This window comes from Ananas comosus, linkage group 17, assembly GCF_001540865.1.
Source record: "Ananas comosus cultivar F153 linkage group 17, ASM154086v1, whole genome shotgun sequence".
Lineage (NCBI taxonomy): Eukaryota > Viridiplantae > Streptophyta > Magnoliopsida > Poales > Bromeliaceae > Ananas > Ananas comosus.
In genome coordinates, this window is record NC_033637.1 from 3,291,799 (window position 1) to 3,308,603 (window position 16,805).

A 16,805-nucleotide genomic window follows, 5' to 3' on the forward strand; every position below is an offset into this window, starting at 1 on the left:
GGTAAGTGCCTAATAATGGGTTAAAAGATAATCCGTCCCAAGTCCATTCCGATCCGTCAGAAAATGGAGCGGTAGACAAAAGAGACTCCGCCAAAAGCTCGCTTCTCTGCATCTCTAGCCGACTCACTGCGCCCTAGGTTTCACGCCAGAGCGCCAATCATCAAGCGGAGACAAATCAACGGCGGGGATGAGAGAATCGCGGCAAAATGGAGATTCGCCGTCGAAAGGTACTGCCGCACAAAACAGCGTACGAGAACTTGCCACGTGGGTGACGCTTACGCAAGGCTCGCGTCATCCCACCTTCGCCGTATCAACCTCCCGCGTATCGGAAAGTCAGCGACTTCGGAAAATCTCTGTTTCTGGCTCCGGCGAAGACCTTCGAACCGGAAGTGAAGCGTTGTCGACTGTCGAGTTCCAATTCAGGTTGAGTTACGGATCGATTTGTTGATATTACTATTCTCGCGTTCCAAATTCGCTGAACCATTTTTTTTTTTTTTCAATTTTCGCAACAATATCTACTAGAAGGCTGTTTCTAGAATAAGAAGGATTTTTTTTTTTTTTTAGATTTTTGGATTATTTACTGATAAATTTTGAGATGAGATGATTTTTGAGATGTCAGTTTGAGGGATGAAGTTGGTGCCGAGAGAGGTCGAGAAGTTGGGGCTGCACAATGCCGGATTTCTCGCGCAGAAGCGCCTCGCCCGCGGCCTCCGACTCAACTACACTGAGGCTGTGGCTCTTATAGCAACTCAGGTATCTTTTATTCTATTTCCTACAGTTGGATTTAGATGCTAAATTTTTCATTGATAGTTGTTGATATGCATGATTAATTGGGTGCTAAAGTTTTGAAAATGTTGAGATCTATGTTGAATATATATATATATATATATAGAGAGAGAGAGAGAGAGAGAGAGAGAGAGAGAGAGAGAGAGAGAGAGAGCGGCTGGTATACTATCGTACGGAGGTCTCCGTGCTACCAAGTTGTTTTCAATTATGTAGCTTTTAAATCGATGATCAGCTCCGTTGGACTTGATTTATACTATTGAAAGTATTTAGAAACTAAATTTCATAATTTTTTGGCATTATTTACCTATCAAACGAATAGTCTAAAAATAAACGGATGAAAATAAAAATCTCATAAAAAATGATGATAAAAGACTTGAATTTAAGATCAGAAATACTGATCTTACTCTAAATAGTAAATAGAATTTTTTATAAAACTTTTATTAGATTTGGATTGTTTTACACCGATAAATTCACAAACGCATCACATCGACCATTAAAATTGTCAATTTTGAGACCTTTTGATCACTAATCAAATGATGTCGAAAAAGTTATGAAATTTAGTTTCCAAATATTTTTAATAGTGTAGCTCAAGTCTAATGGAGTCGATCGTCGATTTGGAAGCCGCATCATTGAAAACAACTTGATAGCACAGAGGCCTCCGTGCTACCGATAGTATACTGGCCTAGTTCTCTCTCTCTCTCTCTATATATATATTTATATATTAAAAGTACCGTTCTTTGGCAGCATAAGTTTCAGAAAATAAAGATGCTTATATAATTTTATATGGTATTAAAGTCCCGTTAGGCTTCTAGTATAATTAATTTTTTCCCATTTAATTCAAGTTTACGTCTTCAGAATATCAAAATGTCTTGAACTCAGGAGGGGGGAGGAGTATTGAATATAAATATTAAAAATATTGTTGTTTGGCAGCTTAAGCTTTTGGAGAATAACGGTTGCTTCATATAATCTAGTAAGTATTGTGTATTGTGAAAGATGTTTTAGTTAGGGCCTCTTGGCGCTGACTGGAGCTACTACAGAAGTGTTGTTTGAGTAGATACATTCGAAGAAGCTTTTAGTTATAATCCTCTTTGTAGCTTGACTACCTTCGCTATTCGGCTTGAACCAGAAGTTTCAAATTATTTTTTGGAGCTTTGGCTTTTAGGGCTTCACCTTTTTGATGTGGTGCCCTGCCTTTCTGCTCATTTTATTACATTTCAGTACTCTGAAAAAATGCTTTCTTCTCTTTTCTTGATTCGCAGATTCTGGAGTTTGTTCGAGATGGAGACAAAAGTGTTACAGACTTGATGGACATAGGAAAACAACTTTTAGGCAGGTGTGCTATTTTTAGTGAGAAATTTGTCTTCTTTGGTACTAGTGCTGTTGTTTTGGATGAATTAGCAGTAATTGGAATTCTCCATTTTTATCATTCTTGGTTAGCTTGTGGTGCTCCCTGCCTAGATGCTGAATAGCATCTTCCTTAAAAAAAACAAAAAACAACAAGAAGATGCCACTAGCTTTTGTCTTTTGTTGCCAATGTTGCATAGAAAGTGCATATTGAAAAGAATAACAATCTGCGAAATTTTTTTGTGCTTACTAGTGCTCAGATTGACTTGTTTTTATGTTTGTTTACTTTTTACTGACTATTCATTCTGGAATTTGGAGGTAATACTATTTTCTGCTGATACACTTTGTTCTTAGCATTTAAATTTTTTCCTTTTTATCAGGCGTCAAGTTCTTCCAGCTGTACCAAACATTTTGGATACTGTTCAGGTAATTTATCTTGCAAAATGTTGCCCTACGCAACCTTACTGTCTTTTCTAATCAATCAGTAAATAAAAGACTTAGGATTTACACATATCCTATGTCCTTGTTTTCTTCGACCTGTACAGTTTTAAGCTAATAGGAAAATCTGATTGGCAACTTATACGGCTGATAGAAGGTCCCTCATGGCAAGTATGCCACGCATGTAAACTTTTTCTTGCTATATCTGTTTACATAAAACAAAATCATGATTCTCACACATTGCAAGTAGCCCAGAAAACTAGCTTCCTTGAGCCCTCCTGAAATTCTTTTGGCACCGCCAGATGATATGAAACTTTTTAATTTTACAGTTCAACAAGACATAATATAACAATATGAGTGCAGGATGAAGTGTTTACATAGGTAGAGTAGTTTTTCTTTGTTCTGAACTTAATGTTTTCTTGAATGCAGTTGACTTGATAGTATGCTAGTTTAATAATGAGAGCTCCACTGAATACTTAAATGGGATGATGTGTTTACTTTTGGTTCTATTACCTGCACATGCTTTCTCAATTGTTAACATCTTCATTTTTAGGTCGAAGGAACCTTCTTGGATGGCACAAAATTAATCACCATCCATGATCCTATTGCGGGTGATGATGGAAATTTGGAACTTGCACTGCATGGTTCTTTTCTTCCAGGTGGAGAATGCTGATTAGCATAATGCATCACAATCCCTTTTTTGTTTTCCCCTTTTTTTCCCTCTTTGTTAAAAAAATTGTCTTCATATCTGTAAACCATAGTCATAGATTTTAGTTGAATCTCCATGTGAAGACTTACACATAAGCATACTAAATGAGTCTCTTGCCTTTGCTAATGCACCTGGGCTTATGTTTTCTAGTTGTGCACAGATCTTATAACTAGCAGTACCTGTTAAACACTATTTAACCAATGCTCTGAAAAGGTGCCTCTTTTCTGGGAAAAAGAGGGAATGATGAAGTTAGACAGCTTTTTATACTGCAAATTTAACCGATCATTGTTCTTTTCATTAAGTGGCCTTATTATTTCTGCAGTTCCTTCACTCGAAAAATTTTCCGGGGATGAAGATGATTGCTTTCCTGGTGAAGTCATTTTCGAATCTGGAAATATTACTCTTAATGTGGGACGTGGGGCAGTGGTACTGAAAGTTGTTAACAAGGCGGATAGGCCTATTCAGGTGAATCGTCTTTGCCTGTTTTCTTGTATTGGTCTAGTTATGTATCTCCTTTCCATTTTAATAAACTTGATTTCAAGAAGTTCTATCATGTGTTAGCTACAACCTGACTCCATTTAGTGAAGGCTGTACATATATTATATATTTCTTTCTGATGCTATATTTATAGTTGTTATTGTCTACATCAAAATCATTTCTTGGGTACTTCTCACAATGGGAAACAATGCATTTGAGAGTTCTCAAATTAACTAATAGTTAAAGTAAATTCTGGCAGAAGTTACTGCCTCACCTTCTATGTCTCTACCAGTGTCCTTTGATCTAATCATTGCAAAACTGTTTTTGGTATTTGAGTTTTTGATATAACTGTTTCTTTTTGATAATTTAAGTTTTTGATATAACTGTTTCTTCCTGTTAGATAGATACAGATAAATGGAATCTTTTAAGTCCTTTCTTAAAACTAATCTTGTCTTCCATTTGTTTCAGAATGTTTCACTATCATCAGTATCACACAGTGTTACCTTGATAATCATAAATATTTCTTTGTGTTCAAGCATTAATATAATTTACATCGAGTCTGATTTGTTGCTGACACTAGCGCAGTATGAGATTTACGTTGGTATTTCTATTTGACATTAATTTGATCCTTCTATCATTTTTGAGAAATGTTCTTTTTCCCTATATTTGTTATTTTCATCTATTCTATCATGAGAGAATTCTGCGTCTATTGTTCACTTTGTAGATTGGGAGTCATTATCACTTTATAGAGGCGAATCCCTACTTGATTTTTGATAGACGAAGGTCCTACGGCATGAGATTAAACATACCAGCTGGAACAGCTACTCGGTTTGAGGTGATTGTCATTGGTATATACACACGCAAACACACACACACACACACACACACACACACACAGTAAAAACTCATTTTCCTATTGTGGCTCTGTTAAGTGTTGCATTCTACATGGCAAACTTTGACAGCTCAAAGAACATGGCAAAGTGTGCGGTAACTGTTTCTCTCCATTATTTGGCATTGTCACTTTATCAGCATTATTTATTTATGTCATGTAAACGTATAGTGTAATGTGCTTTGACTTGATTAGGCATGTCCCCTTAAAGATTTTGCGTAATTGATTAGTGATTCCATGAATTTCTAATTTTCTTTTTTTTTTTTTGTCTTCTCGGCTAGTTTATCATTCAGGAGAGTGCTTGTTTTTCTAGACTAGTGTACCTTGTTGGTTTATGTCTTTCCCGTTGGAATGATGCATGTACTATACTGTAAAACTTGTTATCTAAATTACTGGTGGTCCAGAGAAAAAGAATTGGTTACAGCTTAATTTTCTCCTTCATTAGCAAGATAACCTAATAAAAATCAGTTCTGATACATTCTTTTTTAGCACATGATGATATTCAGATTTATTTCGAAATATTTCTTCTTGTAAAAATGCTCAGGATTTTTATCTGTCTTTAATGCTTTAGAACTGATGTAAGCGATCAGAAGAGAACTTTTTAGCACATACATCTTCTTTCTGCCAATAACTAGCAGAATTTGTCACATATTGTATACTTCTCTTGAGAAGAAAAGGTTGTATTTCTGAGGAAAATTTTTGAAGAATAATTTCATCTTATTTTCATCTTAGTTATTAAATTGCATAAAAGTCTGGCTCATAAGTTTTCATCTATCTTCTATTTTTCCAAACTCCAAATATTTCACTATAATAGAATGTCGATTCTTTGCGCTTTCTGCAAATTTGAGGATGTGGAAATTTAACACCCACAAGCACCATGATGTAGTTGGAGCACCTTAACCTAAGTTTGTTCTTAACACCATAAAAGTAGATTCTATCTCGCATTGAATCAGACAATCTCATATTAACTTAAAATTTGTCTTTTCCAGCCAGGGGATGCCAAATTTGTAACCCTCGTAAGTATTGGAGGTAGGAATGTTATTAGAGGTGGAAACAACCTTGGAGATGGCCATGTTTCTCAACATGACAAGGTGATGAAAAATGTTATCACCAATAATTTTGGTAACGAAGAGCAGCCAGATGCCAGGTTTGGATCTCTCATGTGCATTGATTATTGGCAGTTTGGCATGTAAACCAACTGAAATTTAGCACATTGGTTACTCGACACTATAGACAAGTTAATTACTTAGTTTCTCTACTTTTATGAACTACCAGTTCGCTTACTCTATTTATTTTATTAATGGCTTATGTAGTAACTAGGGTTATCCTTCAGCCAAATAATGCTATATTTGGCATAACTTTGTTTAGTCATCTTAATAACTGAATATGTTTGTTTGCTTTTGATATTCTTCATCAGCAAAATTGATGATATATTCTTATAAGGTTTAGTTGAAAATGGAACTATTTTGAATTGGGATTTAGTTGGTAAATGGTGACTTACTTGGTAACTTAAGAAGAGTTCAGGGACTATGTACTTATTTGTCTAGGAGGCTATGTATTACTTAAATTCTAATGTAAACTCAACTTTCCTTGCAGTGAAGGTGTTATTGGAAATAATTCTAGTTTTAACTGCACAATTTCGCGTGAGGCATATGTGAACATGTATGGCCCTACTACTGGCGATAAAGTACGGCTTGGTGACACAGATTTATATGCAGAAATTGAAAAGGACTTTGCAGTTCATGGCGATGAATGTGTATTTGGAGGTGGAAAAGTTCTACGTGATGGAATGGGACAGGCTACAGGCTATCCATGCTTAGCCTGCTTAGATACAGTTATTACCAATGCTGTTATCATTGACTATACTGGAATTTATAAGGCAGATATTGGTATTAAAGGAGGTTTTGTTGTTGCAATAGGGAAAGCGGGGAACCCTGATAGTATGAATGGTGTACATGAAAATATGTTTGTGGGGGTAATCTCTTTTTCTTTGGGCGATTCTTACTGCTTGTAGTAACAGGTTGTGTTTTTTAGCTGATAGACTAATGATAAAAATTTAATTGTAGGCCAATACAGAAGTTATTGCTGGGGAGGGCATGATTGTAACTGCTGGTGGCATAGATTGTCATGTCCACTTTATATGCCCTCAGTTGGCAGAAGAGGCGATCTCAAGTGGTAAGGCTTCTTTACTTGCTGAAAATGGTAACTGAACATAAGTGGGATTGCCAACATAACCATCATCATTAAAATTCTTTCTCCTCCCAATCTCTGTCCATGTTTATGTATATCAAAGTCATAATTCATTCGTTTCTACTTAAGCAAGAAGTTTAGGTTATTTCTCATTTATGTGAGTAGAATGAGTCTATGAGAGCTTTAACATGAGAGACTACTATAATTAGGTATCACAACATTGGTTGGGGGTGGCACAGGCCCAGCAGATGGAACTCGTGCCACAACTTGTACTCCTGCACCAATTCAAATGCAGTTAATGCTACAATCAACTGATGATTTGCCGATCAATATGGGCTTCACAGGAAAGGTATTGCATGATTTTGATTTGCAATAATAATGCGAATCCTATATTTTAGGCATGATTAATTCATGTAATGTTTGTAATTTAAAGTGTTGTAAAGGATTTTATTTGTTGGTATGATGAACCTTGTGTTCATGCATAATATTAATCAATATAGAACTGAATGAACAAAAAGGACTGATATCTTTAAGCAAAAAGGATACTTCAAATTGGAATTCTTTAAGCAAACATAATGTTGCCATATCTTTTGATTCATGATGGATCATGCAGGGTAACAGTGCAAAACCGGAGGGATTAGTTGAGATCATTAAGGCAGGGGCAATGGGTTTGAAGCTACATGAAGACTGGGGAAGTACCCCTGCTGCAATAGACAATTGTTTATCCGTTGCAGACATTTTTGATATCCAAGTAATTGTCCTGTTCCGTCACACTTCTAACTTTTGGTAAAGACCAATGCAGTGGATCTTAGTTCTCGATGCTAACTAAATTTGAGCAGGTCAATATTCACACCGACACCTTAAATGAATCAGGATGTGTGGAACATACGATTGCAGCATTTAAAGATAGGACAATACACACTTATCATAGGTAAGCAGTTTTTGGTTAAAGTGCTTATTGTTTTTGTCAGCAGGAGACTTGAATATGGGGCACATTGCCTTACATTTTGGCTTTATTTACTTATTTCCATAGGTAATTGCACTTTATGCCTACTTCCTTTACTACCTTAGTTTCCATAGGTAATTATATTTCCAGCTAAATTCATTTCTAGAAAATGGACGAAAGGGTAGCATGCTACCTCTCTCTTCCTCTCTCCAAAAAAAAATATATATATCATTCACCTACTAATGTATGAAATTAGTTTCGAAGAAAAAAAATGTATGAAACTATTGGTTGACTTAATCTCATGCTGTTTGAAGGCCCAAATATCTGTCTTTTTGATGTATCACAAATCAATTTTATGTACTTGTTGGCCTTTTCATTCTGCATGACTAAAGGGTGCCGGCAACACTGTACTTGATGAAAGGCCACCCCCTTTATGTTCTACTTTTGGAACCTTAGGCCATGCCATGGCATGGGCCACGCAGATTGCAGAATGCAAACACTATGGCAACACAGTATGTATACCACAGCATACCAAGAGCAAGGCGGAACAACAATGTCTCCATCATACCAATTAAGTTGGAGAAGAGTTACTTCTAGAAAAGTCAAGCTAAATTTTGAAGTTGTAATTTATCCTGATTATATCGTGAACAGCGAAGGTGCAGGTGGTGGTCATGCTCCAGATATCATCAAAGTATGCGGCGTGAAAAATGTCTTGCCGTCATCAACAAATCCTACCCGACCTTTTACTTCAAATACTGTGGATGAGCACCTCGACATGCTGGTAAAGAACAACTTTTTTTATGTTTTTCTTAATAAACTTCTGGGAACTGTGTTCTAATAATTGGTTGGATTCACTGTAGTTGGTTTGTCATCATCTTGATAAGGACATTCCGGAAGATGTTGCATTTGCTGAGTCTAGAATCCGTGCAGAAACAATAGCTGCTGAAGACATCTTGCATGATATGGGGGCAATCAGTATCATATCATCTGATTCACAAGCAATGGGGCGCATTGGAGAGGTCAGTTAATTTCACTTCTAGTCTGTTATATGTAGGGGTTTTTTAAGAAATCATTTGATAAAATGAGTAAACTAGGTGAATATATAGGCTGCAGTGATATATAAAGTAGATTAACTGCAAATTGGCGAAAGATCAAATGGTGATTAAGTTTTTATTCCCCAGTGCATTTGTTGACGCCCTATTATCATCAGGTGATTACCCGGACGTGGCAAACTGCTCATAAGATGAAGACGCAGAGAGGTAGATCAATTGAACCCGGTGAGGCTGACAATGACAATTTTCGAATCAAGAGATATATAGCAAAATATACCATTAATCCAGCCATAGCTAATGGTTTTGCAAACTACATTGGTTCTATTGAGGTATGTTTCCTCTTTAAATTATTGTTGCTAAGATTTTAGGGCATTGTTAAAACTATCCTACAGACCTACAGAGGTGGGCTTTGGTGTGTTAGATATTTGATCCGTGGGGCAGCTAAAAATGGGCTAGCTTATCATCTTATTCTGTAAAAAGACTGGTCTTGAGCACTAACAGGATATAGTTGCAATGAGCCAAATAAATTTTGTAGTCTTACACAAAAAAAAACCTATATTTGCTGAATGATGTACTAAAATAATAATAGTAATTTCTCTGTTTGGATTCTTTTATTGGCTCTTTTATTCTCTTCGTGATTACTGCAACGTTGAAGCTGAATTTTAAAGGAACAAATTACTAAGGAACATTTTCTTTGACAGGTTGGAAAATTTGCTGATCTTGTCATATGGAAACCTCCTTTTTTTGGTGCAAAACCAGAAATGGTGATCAAAGGTGGTGTGATTACATGGGCCAATATGGGTGATCCAAATGCCAGCATTCCAACGCCAGAACCAGTATATTTTCAATCTCATCTGTGCATTACTTTTGTAGCAATAATATTTCTATTTAAGTTGCAGTGATGTGTTTAATATCATTAGTACTACTAGCTTAACTTGCCGTTCGACTGCCGGGATTTAGGATAGTCTTTTATGTAATTTCAATAGAGATACATGAACAAAAAATAAAATATCAATGCAATTTTAGCTTTTAATTTTCCAATCTGCATGTTCTTGATTTTTATATAGCAGTTTGTGACTGTTAGCGCAGGTGATTATGAGGCCAATGTTTGGTGCATTTGGAAAGGCTGCGAGCTCCCACTCCATTGCTTTCGTTAGCAAGGCAAGTTCGAATTCCTTCAAATTGGTATATGTGGGTCATATTTAGATATGTTGTTGTGTAAGTTCCTGCACAGGACAAATAAGAAAACTCTATTCCCCTTCTTTACTTATTTTCCAATGAAAGCCTCATTTTTTTGAAAAAGTACTCCTGATATTAAGCTTTTGAAGTTCACTGCAGGGAAGCCCAAAACTTTCTCAATATTTTCTCTTTCCTCTGAAATTCAAAGATTTCCCTCCAACTTACATGGCGGAGTAACCAAAGCATGGCTGAGAATTATCTTTTTTTAACCTTACTGATTCTATTGCAGGCTGCAAAAGAGGCAGGTATTGCGAATGACTACGGGCTCAAAAAGAGGGTGGAAGCTGTGGGTAATGTTCGCAGACTCACAAAGCTTGACATGAAGCTCAATGACTCACTTCCCGAGATAGATGTCGATCCCGAGTCCTATACTGTTACGGCCGACGGTGAGGTTCTGAAATGTGAGCCAGCGTCTTCCCTTCCGTTATCTCGAAATTACTTCCTCTTCTAGGATGCGGAGGCCATGCTGAAGCTACCCGCCCTCATCCGTCAACAGAACTTCAGTTCATAGCAAATCGGTGAGTCTGCCATAAATGGAAAGTAATCGATTGCGTTTGGGAGCAACACTCAATTATTATCACGCAGAGATGTGCTTCCTCTGTGTTTTGCTCATAAAGAATGGAGAGTTACTCAGAAACAGTTGCGATTCTCTTAAGCTATTCTGGGTAATCAATGTGGAAAGAGTATCAGTTTGATGCTCATAATGTTTCTGCTAAAAGAGCAGGGTGATGTTGAATTTGGAAACTGAAAGAGTGCGCAAATAAGAGGTTTTGCACATTGAACAGTTCCTTGAAAACTAATGATAATAATCAGGTAATGTTTATTGTTTTATTACATGTAAATGGGAGCGAACAAACAATCGGAGCAGGAAACGACTGTGTCACATAAATTACTTCCTTCCATTCAACTTTATTTGCAGAGACAAACTGCAAAATATGTCCGGAGTTATACGGACATGGCATTGTTTGGATCCATGGATATGACATTTTTAAGAGCCACTCACAGCAAATGTGAATGGTTCGACTATAAATGTTGCCAAATTACAAAATGATTTACAAATTCGAGCTTAATCGTGACAATGCAAGTTCCACCAAATCCTTCCTCAAGAGCTTACCTGAAGCATTCCTCGGTATCGAATCCACAAAAAGAACACGGCGAATCCTTTTGTACGGCGCAACCTGCACCGTCATTAGATCATATTATGAACGTTTTGATTGATTCACAGGGGTGAAGTTGGAGTGAAAAAAATCAGTAGCTGCATAAATTTTCGATAAACATACTTGTTTAGCTATGAATTGCATGATCTCCCTCGCGCCTAAAACGCTGTGAGGCTTTCTAACAACAAATGCAACAGGTACTTGACCTGCTTCCTCATCTGGATATCTGCAACACGAAACAATTTTCTAAAAAACAAAAAGAGAGAAATTATTGCGACTACAATATTTACATGTTTCAAACACAAAAAATTCGCTTTATCTTTGTATATACGGAATCACGGCAGCGTCAATTATATCTGGATGTGTCTGAAGTAACTGCTCTAGTTCAGCTGGGGGGACCTACATCAGAATAAATAAGAAACCATAGAATTTCTTAAGCATGAAATGTGGCGCAGCATAGATCATTTCTCTTTAAATTCATGTAATATCAATTACATAGAATCCCTCACCATTGAGAAGTTCATTTTCTCGGTAATTACCTGGTATCCCTTGTACTTTATTAACTCTTTCAACCGATCGATGATAAACAAGAATCCCTCGTCGTTGATGTAACAGAGGTCTCCGGTTCTCAACCATCCTTCAGAATTCAAAATTGCAGAAGTTGATTCCTCATCACCAATGTATCCTATACACAGTATAGTATGCAATAAAGATGTAGTTAGATTACATGAACTATTTCACAATTACGTAAAATTTCCTTCGAAAGAAGGCGGTGTGGAATCACCTACCCTGCATTACTGTCGGCGATCGGATCCATAGTTCCCCTTGCACACCTGGAGGCAGAGCAAGGCCAGTGACAGGATCTACAATCTTTGCTTCAAAGCTCCAGACGAGACGCCCGACAGATCGCATATATTTACTCGAGCCCGGATCATACGAATTGAAAGCGCTACCCGACGATTCGGTCAAGCCATATCCCTTCATAAGCATCAAAATTTTGTAATCTCACGACTTTGGAGTTAAAAACCTTGTATAACGAAAGCTCTGTTCATAATTCTGCCGAATCTCTCCGCCTCTCACTCTCTCAAGTCTCAATGTTTTTCTTTTTTTTTGAAAGATAAGTAGCACGCTATCCACTTCGTTTATTTCATTTAAAAATAAACTTAGTTGAAAATGTGAATCAACTAGGATTCGAATTTGGGTATCGGGTATCAACCATCAAGCCCTTTGCCACTTACTCTAGGGACGGTCGGTCTCTCAGGTCTCAATGTTGTTGGCCGAAACTAAGTTCTTACTGTTCAGTTCAGATGTTAAAATTTAACAAACAGTTGTTAGAAAAGTACTAGACATTCATCAAGATTTTAGCTTTTAACAAAAACTATGAGCTAGTTATACTAATCCCAAATCATGATTGAACAAATTTAGCTTCAATTTGTAAGTAAGAAGCTCCTGAAACTAATCCTCTTCTTATAATTTAGTTTGATTTTATTGTTATTAAAGGCCTAGTTTAGTAATGAGGTGGCTGTACTATAAAATGCTCAACTAAAAAAAATGGTGGAGATCAAACTAATCGGTCAGAGAGCTAACCGGGATCAGTCTGACATTAGGAAACACGGACGAGAACCGCCGGATCAGATCCGTGCCAATCGGCGCGCCGCCACAGAAAGCCGCCTGCAGCGAGCTCACATCCTCTGCCGCATCCTCGGCCTCTCGGATCCTCACCAGCGCCAGCACAGCCGGCGGCGCCAATGCGAGATGCGTGATCCGGAACCTCTCGACTATCGCCAGCGTCCGCTTAGCATCGAACCTCTCCGTCTGTATCGCCGCCGTCTCCCCCGCCGCCACGGACTTCAGGCAGAGCATGAACCCGTAGACGTGGAAGAGCGGCACCGTCAGCAGCGTAGTCGTTGTCGCCCCCGCTGATGTTGCCGGAGGCGGCGGCGGCGATAACGGTGGGCCGATCAGCAGCGCCGTCACCGATATCAGGTTGCGGTGGGTGAGCAAAACGCCCTTCACCCGCCCCGTCGTCCCCGAGGAGTAGAGGATCGCCGCGGAGTCCGATTGGCGGATCTCAACGTCCTCCACCGTGGGATCGGATTCGGAGATTTGCAAGAAGGATCGGAATCGGGGGGAGTCGAGGAGGATGGTGGGGAGGTCGGACGGTAGCTTGTGGGCGGTGGAGGAGGTGGCGAAGGCGACGGAGGGTNTATGTTTCCTTAAAAGGGACACATGCTTCGCTGTCGACGTGGACATTTAGTTTGTGATGATGCTTGTCATCATCTCTCGACGATCTCTTTTGTCTTTGATTTGTTTGACTCAAAGTATATGTATCAGGTTTAGGTTTTATGTCTCGATGAGCGTGACCGCTCAATTCAGATGATACATGTCTTTGAGCTTTGTTTTGTAGATGGACGTCATCCTCGTGGAGATCGAGTCGTGCTGCCCATCCCGAGATTGAGCGCTGCGGGAATGGAGCTAGGACCAGGCACCTTTCGCGTCGTCGGCCTCGGACACCGAGACGTTTTGTCTCCATTGTTGACCCGCACTCTTGATGACATTTTTGTTCATCAAGAGTCACCCATGGCGGGTTTGTTGTAGCCAGGTGGGTGATTCAGATGTCTTCCCTCGTTCTCATCAATCTTTTCGTACTTCATTTGAGATGGCGATAGCTAGTGATGTGATAGTACGAGATGTGATTGGTTGACATCCTTTACAGGTTAGACTGGATTAGGTTAGCCCTGACATTCGTATGGGCAGGGGCCCTGACACTTATGTGGGCAAGGACGGGGCAATGCTGATAGCCCGAGATAGGTGTGATTGACCAGGCACCTCTCGTTCAGGTTGACCGTACTCGCTGTGGTTGCGCTTTCGTGTTTCGGACTGAGGCCTCGCCGTGAGCACCCGCGATGGGTTGGCTCATACGTCGCATAGAGACAGCTCGAGTTTGTCCGAGACTTTTCGGTTTCAGTTCTTTAGCTGAGATTGACCAGATTGTTGGTTGTTCATTGTACGGGAGCCATGTTAGTCTGCGGTTTTTCCGCTATGCCCAGGTGGCAGTTGGGGCTGCCGTGGGTTGTCAGGCCTTGTCAGATTTGCGATGACATTTTTAAGTGAGCCGTGGAGTCGCGCTCACATTGATTTTAGATTTGATGGACCCTATGAACGATACTACTATGACGCTGTCATGTTTTAATACGTTGCCGGGTATCCCGATTTAGTCCATCAAATTTATCCACTGCTAAGGTTAGCACAAAAGAGGATTCAGTTTAGGGTCAGGTTGTACATGTAAATTCTAAATGATTAGTACAAGAGTTATGACTAAAATAGGTCCTATAGTAGTGCTAGTAGTTTGGTGTTGTACTAATGGCTTTGACTTTTTAGTATGTACAGCTGCTAATGCCATGAATCCTTATTTGGATACATTTGGGTGGAATCAGCGATTAGGGGTCGTCGCTCCTGTAGGGTTTCGTTTCCTTGTGGACGACCTAGTTAGGCGTTTGGAGGTTCCGGTCTTTAGTACGAGGGCGGTTTGAGATGTGTATTTTAGGCTTTTACTCGTGACTAAGACGGAGTTTTTGTCGTCGTCTCTTCTCTTATTAAGGCTAGTTCTTTTGGTGGTGGTTTTGGTCGTTCATTCCCGAAGCACCTAAAGAGAGCTTCAGGGCTTAGGTTGCTTGGTTCAGAGCAGCTTTAGGATGCGAGGATGCAGCTCTTCCTTGGCTTTGCGGCTGCCAGCTGCGACCTTTAGTCACTTTTGTCGTGGAGCTCGAGCTTAAGTTACTTCGAACTTCATCTCTTCTTTAGGTACCTCCTTACTCTCTATGGGTGGAGTTGGTCGCTGAGGTTAAGGTCGTGCCGCAGCTCTTGCCGCTTTTGTAAGGGAGCGGGCCGGAGGAGCGCTATGATGCCGCTGCGTGCATACGAGCCTGCCGAGGCGCCGCGCTACAGCTGCTGCTTTACGAGGTGTGCTTGGGAGAAACGAGTGTTAGCCGATCTCTCTCTCCTCTTCTTTTAATTAATTCCTCCGCCTCCAACGTTGGGAGATTTACCTATTCGTACGTACGTACGTACGTACCCCCGTGTACAGTAGTATATATATACATATTCCTATGATGTGTGTAGTAACTTTTGTTGAACCTTCATGCCTCCGGAGGAACGATGGATATCATATGGTCGGATGGAGTATATATATATATATATATATATAACGGCGGATTTGTCGGCGTGCCCGGGGAACGAGACATCCGGGGCATGACAATGTGGCTTCTAAATTGACGATCGATTCCGTTAGACTTGATCTACACTATTGAAAGTATTTGGAAACTAAATAAATTTTATAATTTTTCGATATCATATACCTATCAAACGAGTAGTCTAAAAATAAACGGCTGAAAATAAAAATCTCATAAAAAATGATGATAAAATACTTGAATTTAAGATCAGAGGTACTAATTTTACTATAAATAGTGAAAAAAATTTTATAAAAATTCCATCAGATTTGGATTGTTTTGCACCGTTAAATTCAAAAACGTATCACATCTACCATTAAAATTGTCAATTTTGAGACTTTTGATCACTAGCCAAATGATGCCGAAAAATTATGAAATTTAGTTTCCAAATACTTTTAATAGGGTAGAACAAGTCTAACGGAGCCGATTGTCGATTTGGAAGCCGCAATATTGAAAACAACTTGGTAGCACGAAGGCCTCCGTGCTACCGATAGTATACCAGCCTAGCTCTCTCTCTCTCTCTCTATATATATATATATGTGTGTGTGTCTGTGTGTGTGTGTGTGTGTGTGTGATTGCTTTGCTCATGAAAGAACTTGGCATTGTTAATTTGGCAACATTGTTATACTTTTGCTGGGAAGTGACTTATATAATTAGGAGAAAGTCACCTACAGGGCAAATATGGTACGCTGATCCAGATGATTGATCATAATTGTTATCTATCTAATATTATAAATTTCATCAGTAAATTAAAAAGGAATATGCTAATTAAATAAAATATTTATACATTTAGACATGACTTATTAATAAGTCAAATTTTAAATATAATACTTTTTTAGAAAGAGGCACGGAGCATATTTGAGATTTGCCAAAGATAGATTGGTTCTAACTTCCTATGTCTTTATCCTTACGAGCCTTTATCCTTACAAGTCATCGTGACAAAGCTTGTTCAAAATCCAAATTAAAAAAAGAAAAGAAACAAAAAAAAAAAAAACCCACTAATTGCACACTCCATTCCTAACAATTAACAACCAATATTTAAAAATTAAACCCACCAGCGACTCAAAAATATTACTAAACTAAGAATCACTGTTTCAACCTTGATAATACTTACTGACCGTCCCTAGAGCTAGGGCTGGCAAACGAGCGAGCCGGCTCGCGTTCGACTCGTGTTCGGCTCGATATTCGGCTCGCTCGAGCTCGACTCGAAATTAAATGAGCCGAGCTTGAACAAAATAAAAGGCTCGAAATTTATTTCAAGCCGAGCTTGAATATTACTCGGCTCGTTCGAATTAGGCTCGAAAAGCTCGAAAAGCTCGAAAATATATATATATAGGCTGGGACTACTA

General features: G+C 38.8%; 2 protein-coding genes across 2 annotated transcripts; one reads left to right on the forward strand and one right to left on the reverse strand.

Annotated features, from left to right (window-relative positions):
• On the forward strand, nucleotides 120–11,118 carry LOC109722684 (urease). The gene is made up of 19 exons (XM_020250795.1): nucleotides 120–423; nucleotides 620–753; nucleotides 2,046–2,119; nucleotides 2,511–2,556; nucleotides 3,122–3,227; nucleotides 3,600–3,742; nucleotides 4,479–4,589; nucleotides 5,633–5,790; nucleotides 6,240–6,618; nucleotides 6,710–6,818; nucleotides 7,043–7,182; nucleotides 7,447–7,584; nucleotides 7,673–7,764; nucleotides 8,431–8,560; nucleotides 8,640–8,798; nucleotides 8,990–9,160; nucleotides 9,533–9,667; nucleotides 9,921–9,992; nucleotides 10,300–11,118. Exons 2-19 carry the CDS (start codon nucleotides 628–630, stop codon nucleotides 10,519–10,521), a joined length of 2,511 nt encoding a protein of 836 aa, XP_020106384.1. The 5' UTR covers nucleotides 120–423; nucleotides 620–627; the 3' UTR covers nucleotides 10,522–11,118.
• Nucleotides 10,648–13,480, reverse strand: LOC109723351 (4-coumarate--CoA ligase-like 5). The gene is made up of 8 exons (XM_020251688.1): nucleotides 12,815–13,480; nucleotides 12,061–12,205; nucleotides 11,767–11,912; nucleotides 11,559–11,626; nucleotides 11,351–11,453; nucleotides 11,185–11,248; nucleotides 11,074–11,093; nucleotides 10,648–10,731 (listed from the first exon to the last, which is right to left on the reverse strand). Exons 1-8 carry the CDS (start codon nucleotides 13,478–13,480, stop codon nucleotides 10,648–10,650), a joined length of 1,296 nt encoding a protein of 431 aa, XP_020107277.1.